This window comes from Pongo pygmaeus, chromosome 1 (genome assembly GCF_028885625.2).
Source record: "Pongo pygmaeus isolate AG05252 chromosome 1, NHGRI_mPonPyg2-v2.0_pri, whole genome shotgun sequence".
Classification (NCBI taxonomy): domain Eukaryota; kingdom Metazoa; phylum Chordata; class Mammalia; order Primates; family Hominidae; genus Pongo; species Pongo pygmaeus.
Window position 1 is genome coordinate 93,374,970 of NC_072373.2, and position 20,682 is coordinate 93,395,651.

General features: G+C 43.5%; 1 protein-coding gene across 11 annotated transcripts in view; it reads left to right on the forward strand.

The window, feature by feature from the left end:
- Nucleotides 1–20,682, forward strand: part of ARHGEF11 (Rho guanine nucleotide exchange factor 11) — a 110,080-nt gene that overhangs the window by 48,217 nt on the left and 41,181 nt on the right. For 6 of the 11 annotated variants that reach the window (XM_063650190.1, XM_054484037.2, XM_063650189.1 and 3 more), the window contains exons 2-8: nucleotides 8,939–8,971; nucleotides 10,507–10,598; nucleotides 12,265–12,363; nucleotides 16,207–16,256; nucleotides 17,406–17,463; nucleotides 18,307–18,485; nucleotides 19,640–19,711. In XM_063650190.1, coding sequence (XP_063506260.1) covers nucleotides 8,939–8,971; nucleotides 10,507–10,598; nucleotides 12,265–12,363; nucleotides 16,207–16,256; nucleotides 17,406–17,463; nucleotides 18,307–18,485; nucleotides 19,640–19,711 — 583 coding nt within the window. Of the gene's footprint in view, nucleotides 1–8,938; nucleotides 8,972–10,503; nucleotides 10,599–12,264; nucleotides 12,364–16,206; nucleotides 16,257–17,405; nucleotides 17,464–18,306; nucleotides 18,486–19,639; nucleotides 19,712–20,682 lie in introns of those variants that run through there. The other 5 variants (XM_054484040.2, XM_063650198.1, XM_054484043.2 and 2 more) reach the window with 2 other exon arrangements.

Here is a 20,682-nt window from a genome sequence, read left to right on the forward strand (position 1 = left end):
ATACTTTATCCCACTTGATTCTCACAGCAGCTGTGTGAGATAGGTAGGACAGGGCAGGTGAATTATAAGGCTCAGAGAGTTTAAGAGAGGTTCCTGGCTGGGCATGGTGTCTCACACTTGTAATCCCAGCACTTTGAGAGGCTGAGGCGGGAGGATTGCTTGAGCCTAGGAGTTCAAGACCAGCCTTGGCAACAAAGGGAGACCCCATCTCTACAAAAAAAAAAAATTTTAACTAGCCATATATAGTGGTGCAGACCTGTAATCCCAGCTACTTGAGAGGCTGAGGCGGAAGGATCACATAAGACCAGGAATTGGAGGTTTCAGTGAACTATTATTATACCACTGCACTCCAGCCTGAGTGACAGAGCAAGACTTTGTCTCAAAAAAAAAAAAAAAAAAAAAAAAAAGAGAGAGAGAGAGAGGTTCCTAAGCTCAGCCAGCTAGTAAGTGGCAGAATCAGGACGGAGACCCTTGTCTTTTTAATTTTATCTCTTGTTACACTCCCTGTTGTGAGATCCATCCCCTTTTCTCCCATGTTGCATTGACAGCCTCCCCAGAGTCCCTGTGTCCTCCCTCTGCCTTCTGCTGCTGCTTCCTCCCCTAGAATGTCCTTCCACAGCATAGCTACCTGTCAGAATCCTCCCTTCCTCCAAGGCTCTGGTTAAAGTCCACTCTCTAATTTCTTCTTTGTCCATCCCCTCCCCAAATCTACTTTGTAACTACCAACACACTTTAACATGCAGTTTCTTATTTAGTTGATGCTTCACTGTCTTATGTGCAGAATTCAATTGTAGCAATCTGGGGCATTGAAGAATTTAGGAGCTTAAATAGTTCTTACAGGGTTGTCAGTGGTACTCCCCGCCTAAGTCCATAGAGAGGCTAACACCCTTCTAGTTTATTAGTCTTTGTTAAAACTATGAAATTATGAATTTAATCCTAATTTATATGCATTGTGGAGGTCACTCAAAAATGTTTCTCTCAACAGCTGTGATAAGTATAGGCTTATTTTGATGTCTAAAGATCTGTTACCTATATCTGATTTCATCTTCCAACACATATTTATTGAATATCTACTATGTCCTGTGTTCTGCACAAGTATACATGAGAACAAGATATATGAAGTTTATCATTAAATGGGAAAAGAGCAGACATTTTAAAAAGCACCCAAACTGGCCGGGCACAGTGGCACATGCCTGTAATCCCAGCACGTTGGGAGGCTGAGGCTGAGGATCCCTTGTGCCCAGGAGTTTGAGACCAGCCTGGGCAAGATAGTCAGAGCTCATCTCTATTTAAAAAAAAAAAAAAAAAAAAACTGGGCAGCTACTCAGGGAGCTTAGGTGGGAGGATTGCTTGAGCTTGAACCCAGGAAGTCGAGGCTGCAGTGAGCCGTGATTGCACCACTGCACTCCAGCCTGGGCAACAGAGTGAGACCGTGTCTCAAAAAAAAAAAAAAAAAAAAAAGAAGAAGAAGAAGAAGAAAAGGCACCCAAACAATAGTGTAGTTACTATTGAGTTAGGCACATTACAAAGGTAAATTTCAGGGAGACTCAACACATTAACTGTCAGAGAAGGCCTCTCTGAGAAAGAGACGCTTAAGCTGAAAGCTGAGGAATGAGTGTGAGTTCCCCAGGCCGAGGTGGGAGAGAAAGCCCCTGAGATTGAAATACAGTGAGTGAGAGGGAGGGTGACCAGATACACGGCTTGAGAATAGGCATGAGACCTCACCCAAGGACCTGCTAGCCATGTGCAGGATTTGGAACTTCATGCAAGGACAGTGGGAAACCACGGAAGGGTGTATATCCTCTTAATTTCTCTCTTTAAAAGATCACTCTGTGTGTAAGAATGGGTAGGGGCTAGAGTAGACATGGGGAGGCCAGTTCTTCTAGGTGAGAGATGATGGTGTCTTAAATGAGCATGGTGGCAGAGAGGGGGAGAAGAGAAGTAGGTGGATTTCAGAAATGTTAGGAGGTCATATCAGTAGGACTTGTCAATTGATTGGATTTGCAGAGAGATGTCAAAGATAATCTCAGATTTCTGGCATGAGCAAGTGCACGGCAGTGTTTTACTGAGGAGGAAACGCTTGATCAGGAGCAGGGCTGGGGAGATTGATTGCAGTTTAACTGTTGTAGCTTTGAGGTGTCAGTGAAGGTGATTTGGTCCTCCCAATTACCCTTTGAGAAAGGTAGTATTATCCACATTTGTTATTGGGAAACTAAGGTTCGGAGAGGTTGGATGACTTGCCTAAGACTACATAGCCAAGAAAGGGCTGAGCCTGAGCTTGTGCCCGTATTTTGACTCCTAAAGCTGTGCTTTTAAAACCATACCACATGGCCGGTGTGCTGAGTATTCAATGTTGAACCAAGCTAACCAACCTTCTCAACACACCAGTTCTCTGCCTCCCTTCTCCACACACACCTGTCTGCCAAGTTGTCTGTTCTGATAGTCAAACAAATCCTAAAATCTCTTCTTGTCTAAGACCTTCATGAAAGTAGAAAGGTGAGGTTTACTGGCCCTGCCCTACCTAGAATTTGAACACCCTGGGGGTATTTTTCACTCACTCATTCTAGTTCTGTTCCCCTCACACCTGACATTTTTCAAGCATAGGTCACCTACTGTACACCTGGAAAAAAAAAACACACACACACAATAAAACCATTTGCAGAGGGCTTTACACTTTCAAAGCACTTAATAAATATTATCTTTTTTGCCCTCATATCAGCCCTGGAAGAAAGAAAGGACGTGTATGGTCCTTCAGCTAACATTTTTGGAGCAACCCTCACTATGCACCAGGCACTGTGCTGGAACTCAGCTGGTGATACAAGGATGAATAAGACATGGTCCCTGTTCTCAGGGGCTTAAAGTCTGAAAGAGACGACAGACTAACAGATGATATCAATATGTGTTCATTTTGCAGATAAGAAAGATGATAGACTGATGATAGACTCAGAAATTAAGGGACTTGTTTCAAGAGTTTCTCCAGGTTACGGTCCTCTGAATAAGAATGGCTTGGGCTGCCTGTTGAAATAGATTCCACACCACAGACCTGCTGAATTGGATCCCTAAGGGTGGGGCCTCAAGTGATTCATATGCTGCTGGATAGCTAGGAAGTGATCCAACTGAGGAGTGAACCTTCTCTGGTGCACTGCCAGAGAACATTTGTCTATTCTCTAGTTTAAGAGATGAGGGAACTGATGCTTATAGATCAGCAGTGGTTGTCTGCAAACAGCCCTCTTTCCTCATATCCCTTACTGTAGGGATGTGCAGGCCTAGGAGGGTGTGTTTGCCAGCCTCAGACCAGAGGGAAAATTCTACCCGGAGGCAGAATCCATAGAAAGTTAGGGTGCCAGGAGCCTCCTGAAAACTCCACCCTGGGAGATAAGGGAAACCAACCAGTAAGACCAGGTCAGAGTTCAGTAAGTATGGACTTTATCTGGAGCTAAGGTCCCGGTAGGGTATCTGTTTCCTGGTTTACTGCTCTTGTCTTTAGGGAAGGGCCCAGGAATATTATTTTGCCCCAGACTCAGGAAAACCTAGCTCAGCCTGTGTATAGTGTGTTTTTTTAATCTTTCTCTATCCGTCTATCTTATGTATGTATATTATGTATTTATATACATATACAGCATATGTGTATTATATATCTTTAATCATGTCATATATGTATAATATGTGTGTGGGCACATGTGATGTATATATGTGTATATGTCTGGAATGTGTGTGTATGTATGTAAAAGAGAAAATAAAGACCAAACAAATCTACATGTGGCATATACGGGTCATATAATTTTTTATTTAGGAGCACAGACCTTGAAGTCACACCAACTTTATGCACATCTTAACTTCATTTATTTAACCTCTCTGTTCACGCACTGGAAAATGGGGATGTACTACCTGTTTCACCAGACTTTTGTGAGTATTGAATTAGATAAAGTTACATCAAGTGCTTAGCACAGCACGTGGTAGGTAGTAAGAACTTTATCATTATTACCACAGAACGTGGATGTTCTAGGCCTTGTCCTCATTTACACATTTGTGATGGGGTAGGCATAAGGGTGAGGAGATCAGGAACCTCCCATTGACAGATGGAAAGGACATGATGTTATTTGCTTATCTTTGTTTCTTTAAACTCCAGAAGCCAGTCCTGTTTGGCCACCTTAAATTCAAACTCGTATACTTTGTAGGGGTCTGAGTGAAGCAGTGGGCGGTGTAAGCTGTGGGCAGTGGTGACTGGGAAAGGTAAGACATGCCCATCTGGAGAGGGCTGCCACCACTCATTTTCAGCTGATTGTCTCTATGTGAGACCGTAAGCTCGAGGATGCCAGAACTTCTGACTGATCTTTCAAGAGAAGTCAGAAATCTGTATTTTATTGCTTAGCAACTAATTTTTAAAATATATATATATATATACACACATTCACACACAGACACACCGCAGACCAACAAAAAGGATATGTGGGCTCTCTGGAAGGTCACCAAGCATCTCCTTGCTTTGTCGCCCACCCTGTGGGCTGGGGTGATTAGCGTGTGGATGCATAGTTAGAAGGCACCTGCTCTGTGCCTTGTGCTGCACTCAGGCATACCGGGAAGTCCACACTGCAACTTCTGCCCTCCAGCAGATAGGCAAGACTGACGCACCAGGCCACAGGGAGCCTTGGAGGAGGGGAGAATGTGTGCGCCAATGCGGGCTGCATTGTAAAGAAGAAGAGTTCTGTGAGTTACTCTACAGATATTATAAGTGAAAAAAGCAAAGTGCAAAAAGGGGAGGATACTACCTGTTGTGTAAGGAAGAAAGGAAAATAAGAATATGTATAGGTATTTATTTAGTTTTACAAGAAGAAACACAGCAAGGAAACCAAAAACAAATGAAAATGGTTACTTGGGGAATGGGGAGAAAGAATAGGTGCACTTCTGAATATACTTTTAAAATTTCATTTTGATTTTTCAACCATGTAAATGTTTGATGTATTCAAAAAATGAAATAAGCTTGAAAAAAAACAAACCCTAAGATTCAGTAAAAATATAAAAAGAAACATAAATATATCTCAAATTGATAACATAAAAACAAAATAAGACTGAGCACAGTGGCTCACGCCTGTAATCCCAGTGCTTTGGGAGGCCGAGGCAGGTGGATCACTTGAGCCCAGGAGTTCAAGACCAGCCTGGGCAACATGGCAAAACCCCATCTCTATAAAAAATATGAAAATTAGCCAGGCATGGTGGTGTGTGCCTGTAATCCCAGCTATTTGGGAGGCTAAGGCGTGAGGATCACTTGAACCCAGGAGGCAGAGGTTGCAGTGAGCTGTAATTTTGCCACTGCACTCTAGTCTGGGCGACGGAGTGAAACCCTGTCTCAAAAAACTAAACAAAACAAACAAAAAACCCAACGGATTAACCCAGAAATTTTCACACACATTACTGATGATACTGGGATATAGTCTGAGGACAAAAAGAACTGCAAGAAAACCTTGAACTTCATAGGTTTGTTGTTACTAGTGATACTGATGTAGTAACTCCAGGAACTATCTTTTCTGCATATTGAATAGAGCAGTGAGTAAATATATTGGTATTGTTTAGGAACGGGGTTCTCAATATGAGAAAAGGAAGATAAAATGTGGAATGGGGAAGATGAAGAACCCTGTTGTGTTGAGTTCAAATTGGAGATACCAGTGTGAACTCAAAAATTTATAATAAATTTTTCTAGCTGTGTCCCTTAAAAGGGCCTGGAATGAGGGACAGCTTAGCAACAATGAGTACCTAGTAGTCAGATCTTGTTTCTAAATGCATTTCCTGCTAAAAGGAACAGGGCTCCTTGGAGAAATGTTTGATTCCAGGTCTGGCATAGGGGAAGTACAAGGTGAGCATGGAGTATCTTTTTGTGACAGAAAGCAAGAACATGATCAAAGACAGATGGTGACATGTTAAAAGGACACAGGAGCTGGCTTTCAGAAGCTCCCACTGGTCAAATTGGAACATTTCAAACTTTTTTTTTTAAAGGGTAATAGACTATAATATATTATTACTTCATGGGGGAAACAAGATCTGTGAGTTCATAGCACTACTCCAGAAAAGGGATGATGACATTCTTTATAAAAGCTTACTGGCTAATATATGTTGAAGGAATGATAGAATTAGCAAGTTGCCATTTTGCAGGCACCAGTGCAATAAGCGCTTTAGGCAAGAATCATCTATGGAGAGTAAAACTATTGGAGGAGAGATTGTTGGAAAACAGAGTATCTATGCAGTCTTAAAATATCGTCCCACAGATTTCTCATTAATTAAAACGAGAAAATAGATTTTTACCATTGAAAAAATCTCAGGAATACCACTTTACCTAAGTAATCAAACCTACCATCACCAAAATGGGGCAAGCTATCCAACATCACTTATATAATAGTCTCTTAAAAATGTTTAACATGAATCTAACCGTGAGGAGGCATCAGATGAATCCAGATTGTAGGCCATTCAACAAGATTACTGGCCTAGACTCTGCAAAATGTCAGTGTTATGAGAGACAAGACCAAGAAAAGTAGGGTTCTAGATTAAATTAATCTGAAAGAGACAGGATGTAAGTATAATTCGAGATCTTTGATTGGCTCCTGAACTGAGGCAATTGGGGAATAGCTATAAAGAACTTAATAAGACAGTTAGGAAAATTTGAATGTGTACTGTATATTAGATAATATTGTATTAGAGTCATTGGGTGTGCTGATGGCATTGTGGTTATATAGAAGAATTTCAATGCTCTTAGGGGATACAGGCTAAAATAGGGGTAAAGTGTCATGATGTCTGCAATTTTCAAGTGAGAAAAAATGTATAAACATAGATAAAGCAACTGTTACAAATGTTAGTTGCTGAATCTAAATGAAGGGCATATAGATATTCACCATGCTACTTCTTCAGTGTTAATGTAGTTTGACATTTTTCAAAATAAAATGTTGGGGTAAATGAAATGTGTGCTGCAGTGGTCAGGGACTGCTTTGTGGAGTCAATGCCATTTGATCAGGACCTTGAAAAAGTAGTAGGAGATGGATAGAGATGACAAGGGATGGCAACCATCAAGTCAGAGGTGGGAATGAGTATAGCATCGCTTAGGATCCAATAGAGGTAGGTAGTAGGCAAGTAATCAGAGACGAATTTGAAAAGACGTTTGGGTCCACAGGATGAAAGTTCTTTAATACCAGGTTATTGGAGGCACATCTGATTGTGTAGATAATAAGGAAAGAAATGATAAGTTCTTGATGAGAGGGCCTGAGGGAGTAGTATTTGAGTAAGTTAGTCTGTGGTGGTGGAGTGCTGGATGGACTGGAGAGTGGAAAAGAGGTTTTTTTCAGTAATCCAGGCATGAGGCACTAGACATGTGGCTTCAAGGGATGAGTGTCAGTGATTATGTAAAGAAAGGAGCGAGTCTGGGAAACGATTATAAAGAACCTACAGGTTTCTTTGACTGGCAGTAGGGGATAACTGAGAAGTTGGGTCAGAAAATCTGTCTCAGTGGTGCCATTTAGAGTACAAATTTGGGGGAAATTCTCCACTCTACAGGGCCGCCTCCATACCCCCAGGTTTAGGCTGAGCAGAATCTGAGCTCTGCTGCCAAATTTTGATGAGAATGTCATCAGGAAAAGGGAGGGGCCACTATTAAAGTCTTTTCTATCTATGACAGCCTCCATTTCAGGCCAAACTACCCACCTCTCTCCTTTCCTTGTTTCTCAGATTTTTAACCTTCCAAGGTCTTCCTCCCAAATATGTGCTCAGACTCACAACCCAGCTGACACAATAGTCTGTCCATTGATTCTGTCCACCAGGCCTGCCTTCCATAGGCATTTCTTCCTCCTTCAGTTCAACGGTAGCTTTCTCTCCTTTAAGCTCTCAGAAAAAAATTTTTTTTTTCATCTGTTGCAAGTATACTTACATTGCCATCTACGTGTCCCCCACATACCTGCCCTAGCCTCTGATTTTATTTTAGAGAAACTTTTGGTGACTGCTGAAATGGTCTTTGTCCATGCCCGTAATAGTTGTTGACAGCAGGGACATGGACCTTTTGGTTCATTTGCCTTTGATTATGTGGAACTGTTCATGCCTCAGCTCAAATGCAAACCAAATCAGGTTCTCAGGTTCAAATGCACCTTCTAGGCTTTAATATGGGCATAGGAAACCAGCTTCCTGGTGGGGTCAAAAACAAGGCAAGAAGGCCCGAGGTGTCCCAAGATAAGATGGGCTTTCTCTTTAGGTAGGAAGGAGGAGGAGTTCAAGCCCAGCGTGGATAGTCCTGTGCAGTCATAGAGAATAAAGTAGGCAGAACATGTAGGAGGAAGGAACAGTGTAGGCAGAGACAGAAGCCAGAAACCATGGTAAGTGAAAGGAGGACAGTAAAGAGCAGGGACCAAGAATAGGACTGAGCCCCTCCCTACTGTGTCAGGCACTGGGGACACAGCAGCAAGACCCTCTCTGCTTTCATGGACCTTCCAACCTTGCCTGTCTGTACAGATTTACAGACAAGTGAACAGCAGCATTTTCAGTGGGTATTTGAGCTGCCGGAAGGACAGATACTGGGAGCTGTGGAAAACATTAAAGGGCACTTCCCCGGGCATCAGGCATTATACTTCCTGTTAGATGCTGTGGCGAATGGCCTAGCTGAGGCCAGATGACTGTTCTCCCAAGTACAGTGGGGAGGTTCTAAAAGGTTTTAAGCAGCAAAATGACATGGGTAAATTTGGATGTTAGAAAGCTCATGGCTGTTAGTAAGCTCACCTTGTGACCAGATGCCTCCCCTGGGTCACTCTTGGCTCTGTTGTGGTTTTTCTTTGAACCAACCATCCCTAGTGTCTTGTCTGGTTTATGTCGTGTTTTGTTTTTCTTTCTCTTTCTTCCTCCTGTCCTGCGTCGCTCTCTCCTGGGCCCACGCTCTCTTCTTCCTTGATGTCCTTCTCTCTCTGATCCAAAGATCAGCCAGTAAAAAGCAGTCTCACCTGTCCAGGTAAGAGGGGTGCCATTGTGAGGGGGAATGAAGACCCCCTCCTTTATATTTATAAGTTACTCGTACCCTCACATGGTTTCAAACTTTAAAAGTACCAAAGAATATAATAAAAGCCTGCAGTTCCATTCCTGTGCCCCAGCCACCCAGTTTCCCTCCTCAGAGACAACAGTGTTATATGTTTCTTTTGTATTCTTCCAGAGATATTTTAGATATTTTTGGATATGTAAATATTTAAACATATATAAACACATAATTTTATTCTCTCTTTTACTCACTTTTTTAAACTGTCCAAATAATTCTATATTTTGTTTATTTCACTCAGTAACATATCATGGAGATCATTCTGTATCGTGTATAAAGAGCCTCTTCATTATTTTTTATGACTGAATTCTGTGTCATTATATTACTGTAATTTATTTAACCAGTCACTCATTGTGAACATTTAGATTATTTCCACTGTTTTGCCATCACACACAGTGCTTCCATGAGTAGCCTTCTACTTGGTCATTTGCTATAGGTAGGATAGGAATTGCCCCTTTCTGAGGGGCAGCGACTATTGATTCAGGAACTTGCAACTTGTACACTTTTCCAAAAAGGAGTGCCACAGCAGTTACTGAAATTTCTTCTATTCCTGTGAGGATCCTAGTTGAAGAGAAGATGAAGCAGTGAATCCTTTGGTTTGGTGATGTGTACCACTTGGAGGTTTGGGGTCTTTAGTAGTTTCTAATTAGGCAAGGTACCTCAGGCTGGCTGAGGAAGTGGAGCTGAATATGGGGTTGGAATACTACCACCAAACAGACCGGATTCCTGTCCTCCCATGGTACCCAAAGGATAAATGGAATTTTCAAAGGCTTGGGCTGTTCCTCTACTGTCTCTTCTAGAAAGTGTGCAAGTTGCCAGTTACCCAGCGGGCTTGTACTCATGCCCATTTACTCTCCTGGAGATCACTGTTATGGAGAGGTGGAACTTTGAGGGACAAAGAGATGAAGCTAAATGGGGAGCTTGTCTCTGCTGCCTCCACTACAGCCGCATGTTGTGCTCATGCAGACCTCTGTATGTGTTTGACCCACCTCGTCTTTCCCTCCAGTCTCCCCTTCCCTTTACAAATCATCGCCTAAAACTAACTGGCTGTTTGTTTTTTTCCTGTCTTTTTCTTGCATTCATTTTCTCTGCTGCTCCGTTCTGTTCCATCAGCCCCATTGCAGCCTGGTAAGACCCAACAAGCATGTACACGTGTGCACATCCCCTTCTTGCTATTGTCTCTTTGTCGCCTAACTCCAGGAAGGGTTATTTCCCTTCACACCTTGCTGGGTATTAAAGAGATCATGCTTGCCCTGCCAGCCCAGGATTCCAGATAGGTGGTGTTACCAGTGGTGTACACATGGCTAATGTCCTACCAGATTGGGTTACAGGGTGGGTAGGTTGGTCTCTCATTATCCAAGACTCAGGGCCCCTTTTGACAGAGCCTCCATCTACTACAAGGCTGATCCCCTCCCGCTGAGCTCATTGAAGTGCTTTCCTTACTCCTTCTCCAGGTTAAGTAGCCTGTCTTCTCTGGGAGATTCTACACCTGAGCGCAAGTCCCCTTCCCACCATCGCCAGCCTTCGGACGCCTCTGAGACAACAGGTAACCTCTTGGGCATTAACACACAAACACAGCCAGGCATGGTGGCACATGCCTGTATTCCCAGCTACTTGGGAGGCCAATGGGAGGATCGCTTGAGCCCAAGAGCTCTGGTCTGTAGTGTGCTATGCCAGTCAGGTGTCTGTACTAAGTTCAGCGTCAATATGATGACCTCCCAGGAGCAGGGAACTACCAGGTTGCCCAAGGAGAGGTAAACTGACCCAGTTCAGAAATGGAGCAGGTCAGAACACCAATGCTTAGCAGTAGTGGGATCACACCTATGAATAACCACTGTACTCCAGCCCGGGCAACATAGTGATACTCCATCTCTTTTTTTTTTTTTTTTTTTAAAAAAAGGCACATGGCCGGGCGTGGTGGCTTATGCCTGTAATCCCAGCATTTTGGGAGGCCAAGGCAGGCAGATCACTTGAGGTCAGGAATTTGAGACCAGCCTGGCCAACATGGTGAAACCCCGTCTCTACTAAAAACACAAAAATTAGCCAGGTGTGGTGGTGCGTGCCTGTAGTCCCAACTACTCAGGAGGCTGAGGCAAGAGAATTGCTTGAACCCAGAAGGCAGAGGTTGCAGTGAGTCGAGATCGCGCGATTGCACTCCAGCCTGGGTGACAGAGCAAGACTCTGTCTCAAAAGAAAACCCACATGGACACAGAGATATATACTCATACAGACAGATCTGTATACTCCAAATGTAAAGCAACTTAGTGTTTATGTTAAGCACATGATGTATACTAGGCATGGTGTTAATGGGTTTTATATAAATTGCCTCCATACATCAACATAGAAACTAGGTTTTATTATCTTTATTTTGCAAATGAGGGAGCTGAGGCACAGCGAGGTTAAGAAATACGTCCAAGTTCGCAAGCTTATTGGGGACTTGAAACCAGTTTTGTTTTAACTCTAGAACCCACGCTTTAATCGTTGCAGGATGCAATTACACATACTCATACACATGTACAATGTCTAGTATACACTCACAGGGATGGAGACATTTGGTAGTCATAACCTCTGTTTCTTTTTGTTTTTTAATTCTGTATTTTTTTAAAGGATACATGACAAGAAGAAAACCCTTTTATTTCAGAAATAAAATAAAATATTTCAGAAATAAAAGGGTTTTCTTCTTGTCATGTGTCCTTCCCTGGATTTGGCAAGAGACCACTCCTAAGTCACCCTGCATGAGTTATCCAGCTCTATAAAAAGGATCAACAAGCACTGGTATACCACTTGCTGCATTCATTGGATGTCACTTAACATGTAACTTCTAGGCTCACTTGGGCTTCAATCCTGGGAGGCTCCTTATCGGTAATATTAGTCTTCAGGAGGATGGCTAGACCTGGTCCTGCCCCTTCTTTGACCAGTCTCACCTGGACACACCAAAAGGGACAGATACGTATGTGAGAGACAAGCATTTTAGCACCTCAGAGAAGGGTAGTTTCTTATTTGGAATACAAAGTAAGTTATAGGTTTTGCCGACCACCAAGGGAGGCGTGTCATTGCGATAGTGTTTAGACAGGAATAGTCTAGGGAATTTGTTTAGTGTGAAAAGGCTTCTTGAAGAAGAAAGGCACTGGGGCTTCCCTGGGTTGGTCTTGGCATATGTACACTAACCTCCCACTGACACTGCGTACTCAACCTTTCTCTCCGCCTTCCAGGTCTCGTTCAACGCTGTGTCATTATCCAAAAGGACCAGCATGGCTTCGGCTTCACAGTCAGTGGGGATCGCATTGTTCTGGTGCAGTCTGTGCGGCCTGGTGAGTGCTGCATCCCTCCTGCCCACGGTGGACAGTTCTTGCAAAGCCACCATGTATGTGACAGTGCCATTCTACCTGTGCTTTCCTGTGGGGCATGAATGAATTACTCTAGAACTGGTTCTCCATGGGTGCCTGGGGAAGCCTCTTCAATGCTAAGCCCCCAGGCAGAATTTCTAGAGATTGCACCTCATGCTTGCTTCCCTAGCTGGAAAGTGAAAAACCAGCAAAATAGCTGTCAGGTCATCATCAGGCAGATGTCTGATTGCCATCGAAGGGAGCCCCTCATACTGGGTCACAAGATTCCATGGAGGAATCAAAGGCCCCCTTTCTTCATATTTACCTCCACATTACCTGGCTAAGTGCACAGATGGTCACTTTCTACAGAGGTATATAACCTGAGACAGGCACAGTGGTCCAAATGATTACAGAGCACATTTACTGATACAATTAACATTAAATAATAAATTACCAACAGATGAATGATATATGTTGGATGTGATGTCAGGGGAAATGGTGTTTGGAAGTTTGAGTAGTTTGTGATTTGAGGCATAGTCATTTTCCTTGTGATCATTTGGGAAGCCCTCTTAAAAGAAACAGGATTTTAGAAGTAGTTTGAAAGATGGAAATGAAAAGCAAATCAGCAGGATAGGAATTTGGTGGAAAGGAAGTGAAGAGTGGGTGGGCATCATAGCCAAATCCATCAAGTTACCAATTGTGTATAGAAGGGGTGTGAACAGTCAAAACTCTAGCATATGCCAGGTAGTGGAACCATTGTTGGTGGTCCAGGCTGAGGAAGACAATCAGAAAGGCGATGGGTGGCCAGGTGTGGTGGCTCATGCCTGTAATCTCAGCACTATGGGAGGCCGAGGCGCACGGATCATGAGGTCAGGAGATCGAGACCATCCTGGCTAACATGGTGAAACCCTGTCTCTACTAAAAATACAAAGAAATTAGCCAGGCGTGGTGGCAGGCGCCTGTAGTCCCAACTACTCGGGAGGCTGAGGCAGGAGAATGGCGTGAACCCGGGAGCCGGAGCTTTCAGTGAGCCGAGATCGTGCCACTGCACTTCAGCCTGGGTGACTGAGCGAGACTCCGTATCAAAAAAAAAAAAAAGAAAGGCGATGGGTGTGGGAGAGTCCTTAAAGGGTGAAGAAGTGTCCCTAAAAGGAGTGAACTTCAGTGCAGTAAGTAGCATTGGGCCGGTGACATGGAGCATCCTAGGCTTGGCTTAGACAAGAGCACAAGGAAAGGATTGGGAGCAGGTTTCCTGATAGTGCAGAGCAGGAGGGAAAATATACTTGCATTGATTTTGGAGGAAGATATGAGATATGTTCACAGGAAAGGTGAAAAGAGAATTTCAAATTTACGACCAAAATGAGTATGTGGATCATATAAGGATATAAATAAGTATGGCTTCTTATATTTGGGAGTAAACTTATATCAGTGGGAGGTTTGTTTTGCATATCCTGGGGTGAAGCTCTAAAAAGATAGTTTTATTCTTTGCTTCTCTTATTTCTCAGGGTTCCTGGACTAGGGTGAGACAGTTAGTGGAACTGCCAGTAACTTGTACTTTTCCTCTGCTGGTCTATCTGGTACAGAAAATGTGTATGGGATCCCCTCCAGTGAAGTCTAAGTTCAGCTCTCCTTTACCTTCTTCCTTCTCTTAGGCTGAGCAGAGTCAGACCCAGAGAAGAAAGAAGGAAAAGATGGCTTACAAGGAGAATATGAGTTGTAGAGTCTGTGTGTGTGTGAGTTGTGTGTGTGTGCATGCATGCATGCGTGTGTGCATGTGTGTGTTGGGGAGGAGAGTAAAAGAGACTTCATTTGGATTGGCATTGAAGTCACAAGAGTAACAAAGCAGCAGTTATCTTTTCCAGATACATATTAGGTTTCTTTAATTCACTGTTTCTCAAAGTATAGTCTATGTTCTGCCTGTATTAGAATCACCTAAGCCCAAGATGATTGAAATCCTTTTTCTTGGGCTGACCTCAGAAGCACTGAATTGCTTTCTGGCAAGAGGTCCAAGAAATACACTTTTTAAAAATTCCCACAGTGATTCTCATGCTTGCTGAAGTCTGAGAACTTCTGCTCAAGTTCCTTAACTCTGAAGAGTTTAGTTTAAAAAAAAAAAACACTAAGTTATTAGAAGTCACCTCACGTGTTTCATACATTCGGGCAAGATAGTTCTGTTCTCTTTAACGTTAGTTTCTAAATGAATGTATAAGAGGGAATTTCAAGCTATTTGCAAGTACTCTTCCATAAATAGCACACTTTAGATGAGGGTAGTCTTGAGTCCCAGTATTGAAAAGCCAAATTGGAATGTAGTCATCACTGTATTTTTCTTTTTAGAGTAGAAACATTTAGATGGGCTTTGTGGGAGTTTTGTTTTGATCAGAGGAATGCAACTTAAAGATTTAATGATCACGTTGGGGCAAATGTACAATATGTAATTTTTATGCTTCTCATTAACTTGTTTTGGCTTTAGTGTTTTTTGTGCTTCCTGAATGTAAATTAAACTAGGAATATAAGTCATTTAAAACTATCTTGTGAGGCTGGGCGAGGTGACACATGCCTGTAATCCCAGCACTTTGGGAGGCCAAGCCAGGAGGATTGCCTGAGCTCAGGAGTTGCAAGACCAGCCTGGGCAATACGGTGAAACCGTGTCTCTACAAAAAAATACAAAAATTAGCCGGATGTGTTGGCACATGCCTGTAAGTCCCAGCTACTTCGGAGGCCGAGATGGGAGGATCGCTTGAGCCCGAGAGGTCGAGGCTGCGGTGAGCCAAAATCGCACCGCTGCATTCCAGCCTGGGTGACAGAGTGAGACACTGTCTCAAAACAAACAAACAAACCATATTGTGGTCAAAACCACTGTAGCCTGCAGTTGAATGACAAGTTGAAAAAGTCAAGAGCATGTTCTTTTGAGCACCTCACAGTCAGTTACCATCAGAAGCTCTTAATTTGGTCCATTTTAAAGGGAGAAACTGGGCTGAGTATGGAGGCTCACGCCTATAATCCCAGCATTTTGGGAAGCCAGGGCAGGAGGATCACTTGAGCCCAGGAGTTCAAGACCAGCCTGGGCAACATAGTGAGACCTCATCTCTACAAAAAAAAAAAATTTTTTTTTAATTAGCCAGGCATGGTGGCATGCACCTGTAGTCCCATAGCTACTTGGGAGGGTTGAGTTGGGAGGATCACTTGAGCCCAGAAGATCCAGTCTGTAGTGAGCTGAGATCATGCCTCTGCACTCCAGCTTGGGCTACAGGGCAAGACTGTCTATAAAAAAAAAGGAGGGGAGAAACTGTAAATGGCTTAAAACAGTTTTTTTAAAAGAAATAATACAGTTGTCTTCAATGATGTGAGTACCGAGAATATCTTTATGAACCTCTCAAGACTTAGGAAACTCTTGTTTTAATCCTTTTCTCCGAATTTCTCTTAATTATTATTTTAACAATTATGTTTCATACAGTAAACTCATTTTCCCCCCCGGATAATAAAAAATAACTCTGATTTGACCTTGGAACATATCCAGACACATTCGAATGAAGCACACGTCCTCTTCACAGAGCCTGGCCCTGCCTCTCTCCTGCCTTGGCCTGGCTGTCAGAAGTCTGGCATCTTATCTAGGTGAAAGGAAGAGCAGGAGATGGGACCTTATATAGTTCACTCTAGCTTAAAGTAGTTGTGTCCCTGGAGTAGAATAGGAAGTACACCCAGAATTTGAGATACTTAACACAGAGAAATAAGAGGAAATTTCAGAGGAGAGGTGATCTGACAGGGACCTTGGTGTAGCTTCAGTGGAAGTGGTTGTTGGGCTCTGCTGACCAGGCCTTCTCCTTACAGGAGGTGCAGCCATGAAGGCCGGTGTGAAAGAGGGCGACCGGATCATCAAAGTGAGTGACCCCAACACGCACTGCCACTCCCAGCAGTGGAAATAGATGTGCAGGGCACTCCTGGCCTTGGCCCATCCTGCACACTTTCATCTTGATACCAACTGCCAGGCAGCCACTGAGTTAGGAGTGGTACCATGCGAGGGAGCACAGTGGTATAGCGTGAGAGAGAGTGAGGAGGAGGATAGCTGTGTTCTGCATTTTAGGCCTTTCTTGACTCTAAAGCAACCAAGCTTCTAGAACAAGTTTTATTATTCTCATTTCACAAATGACCAAAATAAGATTAAGAGAGAGGGTTAGTAACTAGTGAAGGATCCAAGGCTTCGATTCTCAGGTTGATATTCTTTCCTCCATATAATGCCAACCTGGGGTCCTTGCCCATTCTGAACTACTATAACCTGCCCTGGTCGTTCAGACCTTTCTTTGACAGAATGGTGTTCAAAACCAGCCTCGGCAACATAGTGGGGTGCATTAAGGAAATCCTAGATGCAGAGACTTCTTAGTCCTCTGTAACAAGGAAGCACACTGGGTCAGTGGACATTCACATGTGTGTGAGGCAAATGGTTAGAAAAGTGTATACCAAAAATAAGTGAATGAATGAACAAATTAAGGAATGAAGACCCAGGTCTTGTCCTTGAAAACTCATAGGCTAGCTGGAGAGACAGAACAAATAGCAGATACAAACAGAACAAATTCATAGTGTGACTTAAGTAAACAAGTGACCAGAGGAGGCTAAAGAGCATTGGAAAATGGCTTCCTAAAAACATGGCATTTTGGGCCGGGCGCAGTGACTCATGCCTGTAATCCCAGCCCTTTGGGAGGCCGAGGTGGGCGGATCACAAGGTCAGGAGATCGAGACCATCCTGGCTAACACAGTGAAACCCCGTCTCTCCTAAAAATACAAAAAATTAGCCGGGCGTGGTGGCGGGTGCCTGTAGTCCCAGCTACTCAGGAGGCTGAGGCAGGAGAATGGCATGAACCCAGGAGGTGGAGCTTGCAGTGAGCTGAGATGGGCCACTGCACTCCAGCCTGGGCGACAGAGGAAAACTCCATCTCAAAAAAAAAAAAAAAAAAAAGGTGGCATTTTGAACTTACAGAAGGATCCCCTAGCTGTTCATTACCATTACTCAATATTGTTTGTCCCTCCAACAGGTCAACGGCACCATGGTGACCAATAGCTCACACCTGGAAGTGGTAAAGCTGATCAAATGTGAGTTGGAGAGAGGTGACAACTAAAGTAGGGAAGCAGATGATCCGAGAGGGAGGAAAGGAGGGAGGAAGGGGCAGGCCTGGCATTCCAGGAGGTTTCCTTTGTAGATATGTGAGGCAGCTAAAGTCACATATTTAATCTTAACATGGAGTGATCCACTTAAATGGCCACAATTCCCTATTATTTCAAGTGGAGACAGTACTAGGCTCTCATGAGACATCTTCATTTTTACCCACACTCATCTTTGCCACACCTCTTTAGACCATATCCTACTGAGACCAGGTCTCCCTCAAATACCTTTCAATTCCCTCTGCCATTCATGGACATTCTTCCTCATTTGTTTTCTCTTTGGCAGGGAAAAGCAACAATAATCTGTTTGTAGCCAGGAAGGCCCAACAATTGAGTCTGCACAAATATTCAAATAGAAACAACAAATGTTGAAGAAAGAATTGAAGAATGTGGGAATTTTGGGGAGAGCAGAGGGCTAGAATCTGAGTGCCTGGTCTGTGCCATGTGGGCAGTATGCTCGGAGTGTGACGCTGGCTACTTACTTTAGTGAGATAAAGGGGGAAACAGGCTGCTGAGGCGGCCTGTGGGACGTGTTCCCAGATATTTATGAGTGGAATTCTAGTTGAGGTCTCTGCATGAAGGAAGGGCAGGAAGTAGTACTTGGGCATGAAGGCAGGGATTAGAGAATGGGTGGGGCATTAAAAGTGAGGAGAATTTAATCTACAGAATAATGAGTTTAATGACAGGACAAGGGAGAACAGCCCCCTCCTGTATAGCTGGACTGTCTCTCCAGAACAGCACTCCTGGAGCAAGTCTCTCTCTATTTCCCTCTAGCTGGCGCCTATGTCGCACTCACCCTCCTGGGCTCTTCACCTTCATCCGTGGGCATCTCTGGGCTCCAGCAGGACCCATTCCCAGCAGGAGCTCCCCGAATCACGTCAGTGATCCCCTCACCACCACCTCCTCCACCTCTGCCACCTCCACAACGCATCACAGGACCCAAACCTCTGCAGGTAATAATCCTTCTGGCTTTCTTTCCTCACCCTAACGTCCTGTAGAAAAGCTCCGCATTGGGGAGGAAAGCAAGTTAAATCCAGTGGGGCTGTGGTAAACGGAGACAAGCCAAAAGACATATGAAAGACCATTGAAAGAGTTGAACAAAAATGAAGGCTGCACAATAACAGTTGTTCCATGCCTTAGTGTCTTCCTTCCATGCAAATGCATATGAGGTTTTATCACACAGCAACACTGTGTGTTTCCTAAATGTGTAGAAGACTCTAAGGATGCTCTCTAAAAGTGCTCCTCATCGGAGAGAGAGTGTACACTTCAGGCAGGGACAGAATGCATCTGTTCAAGACCATTGCCAGTCAGTGTTAACCAGGGTTTGGTATAAAGTCAAGGAGTCAGGGAAAGGTTTCCTAAGAGAAAAAAGCCTGCTTTGAGGTGCAAAATATAGAGCCCACTCAGTAGAGGGAGGGACCAGAAAAGGACAAAAACAAGTAGAGGCTAGGCACAGTGGCTCATGCCTGTAATTCCAGGACTTTGTGGGGCTAAGGTGGGAGGATCACTTGAGCTCAGGAGTTCGAGACCAGTCTGGGCAACATGGCAAAACCCTGTCTCTACCAAAAATACAAAAAATTAGCCAGACATGGTGGCATGCACCTGTGGTCCCAGGTACTCAGGAGGCTGAGGCAGGAGGGTTGTTTGAGCCCAGGAGGCAGAGGTTGCAGTGAGCCATGATCGTGCCAATGCACTCCAGCTTGGGTGACAGAGTGAGACCCCATCTCAAAGAAAAAACAAAACAAACAAAAAAACAGGTAGAAAGAGAACTCTGGAAGCAAGAAACACCTATGTGAAGAGTTAAAAGAGGACAAGATGCAGACAAGTATAGGGAATAGGATTTTTCAGTTGGAATGAAGACTGAGCCCACAAGTCCTGGGAGACTTTAGAGAGCAACTTGATACCAAAGGTCATTACAGCCAAATTGAGGCATAAACTCAAAATCAGATTTTGTGTTTACTGCATTCCAGCAAGGTACTGAATAAAACATACTTATGATCCAGGCTCTGCTCTCATAGCTTTCCTTGCCCAAGAACCAGCAGATAGAAGAGAGCTAAGCTATTGAGTTAGTCCCTAACTCTTATATTGCCATATTTTCCATCTCTAGGATCCCGAAGTTCAAAAACATGCCACCCAGATCCTCAGGAATATGCTGAGGCAGGAAGAAAAAGAATTACAGGTAAGGTCACTGCCAAGGATAGACTGGCCACTGCCTAAGTGAAATAATACTTTATCAGAGCAGCCTGCCAATGTACACAACTTAATTTACAGGCAATATCCTATCACAGTAAAACCTCAAAAAATAAAACTTCCAGACCACTAAAGAATTGTCATTGGCCAGTAGAATTTGTTAAAGCAGAATTTCACCAGTAAAGTGAATAGGATTCTCCATGTGTAATAGATTAGGATAGTGAATATGTACACAAAAAAAAGTCAACAGAGTTTATCTGGGACATTTCCAAGGAAGGGAAGGAAAAGAGGAAAGAAAGGGATGGATAGGTGAGTGCTGGGCCAGACTGAAAGAGGTGGGGAGCACTTGGGTGAAGGATGAAGAGAGTTTACAGGCCTAGGAAGTGATGTGCACAGAGAACAGTAAGAAGATTAATTTACTGGAGTGGACTAACCAGATTCCTACTGTAGCCATCCATATAAGTGCCACCATATATAAAACATTGTTTTAGTTTCTAGGCTATATAGAAATAAAAAAGATTAGATGGTTCTTGCCCTCAACATGTTTAAAATCTAGTGGAGGAAATTCAAATTACAGTAGGAGGGAGAGTGGGAGGAACAAAGATCTTACAATAAGAGAACAAAGAAGAGAAAAATTAATTAATAATGGAAAATATGGGGAAGCGCTTCACAGAGAGGATAGTATTTCAGCTGGGCCTTGAAGAGTGGTACTTTAGTAGGCAAAAGAGATGAGGCAGGGAATGCCAGTGAAAAGACAGCATAGGTCAAAGGCACAAAGATATGAAAATACAAGTATTTATTTCACAAGCACTGAGTCCTTGTTATATGCTAGATACCGTGTGTGTGTTGGAGCAGTAGATGGGGGTAATGTTAGGGGTGGGTGTTGGAATGGTTACAAAGATAAACCTCTCCTTTAATGAGTTAGTGATTCCATAGGATATGGATGAATGAATGAAGATA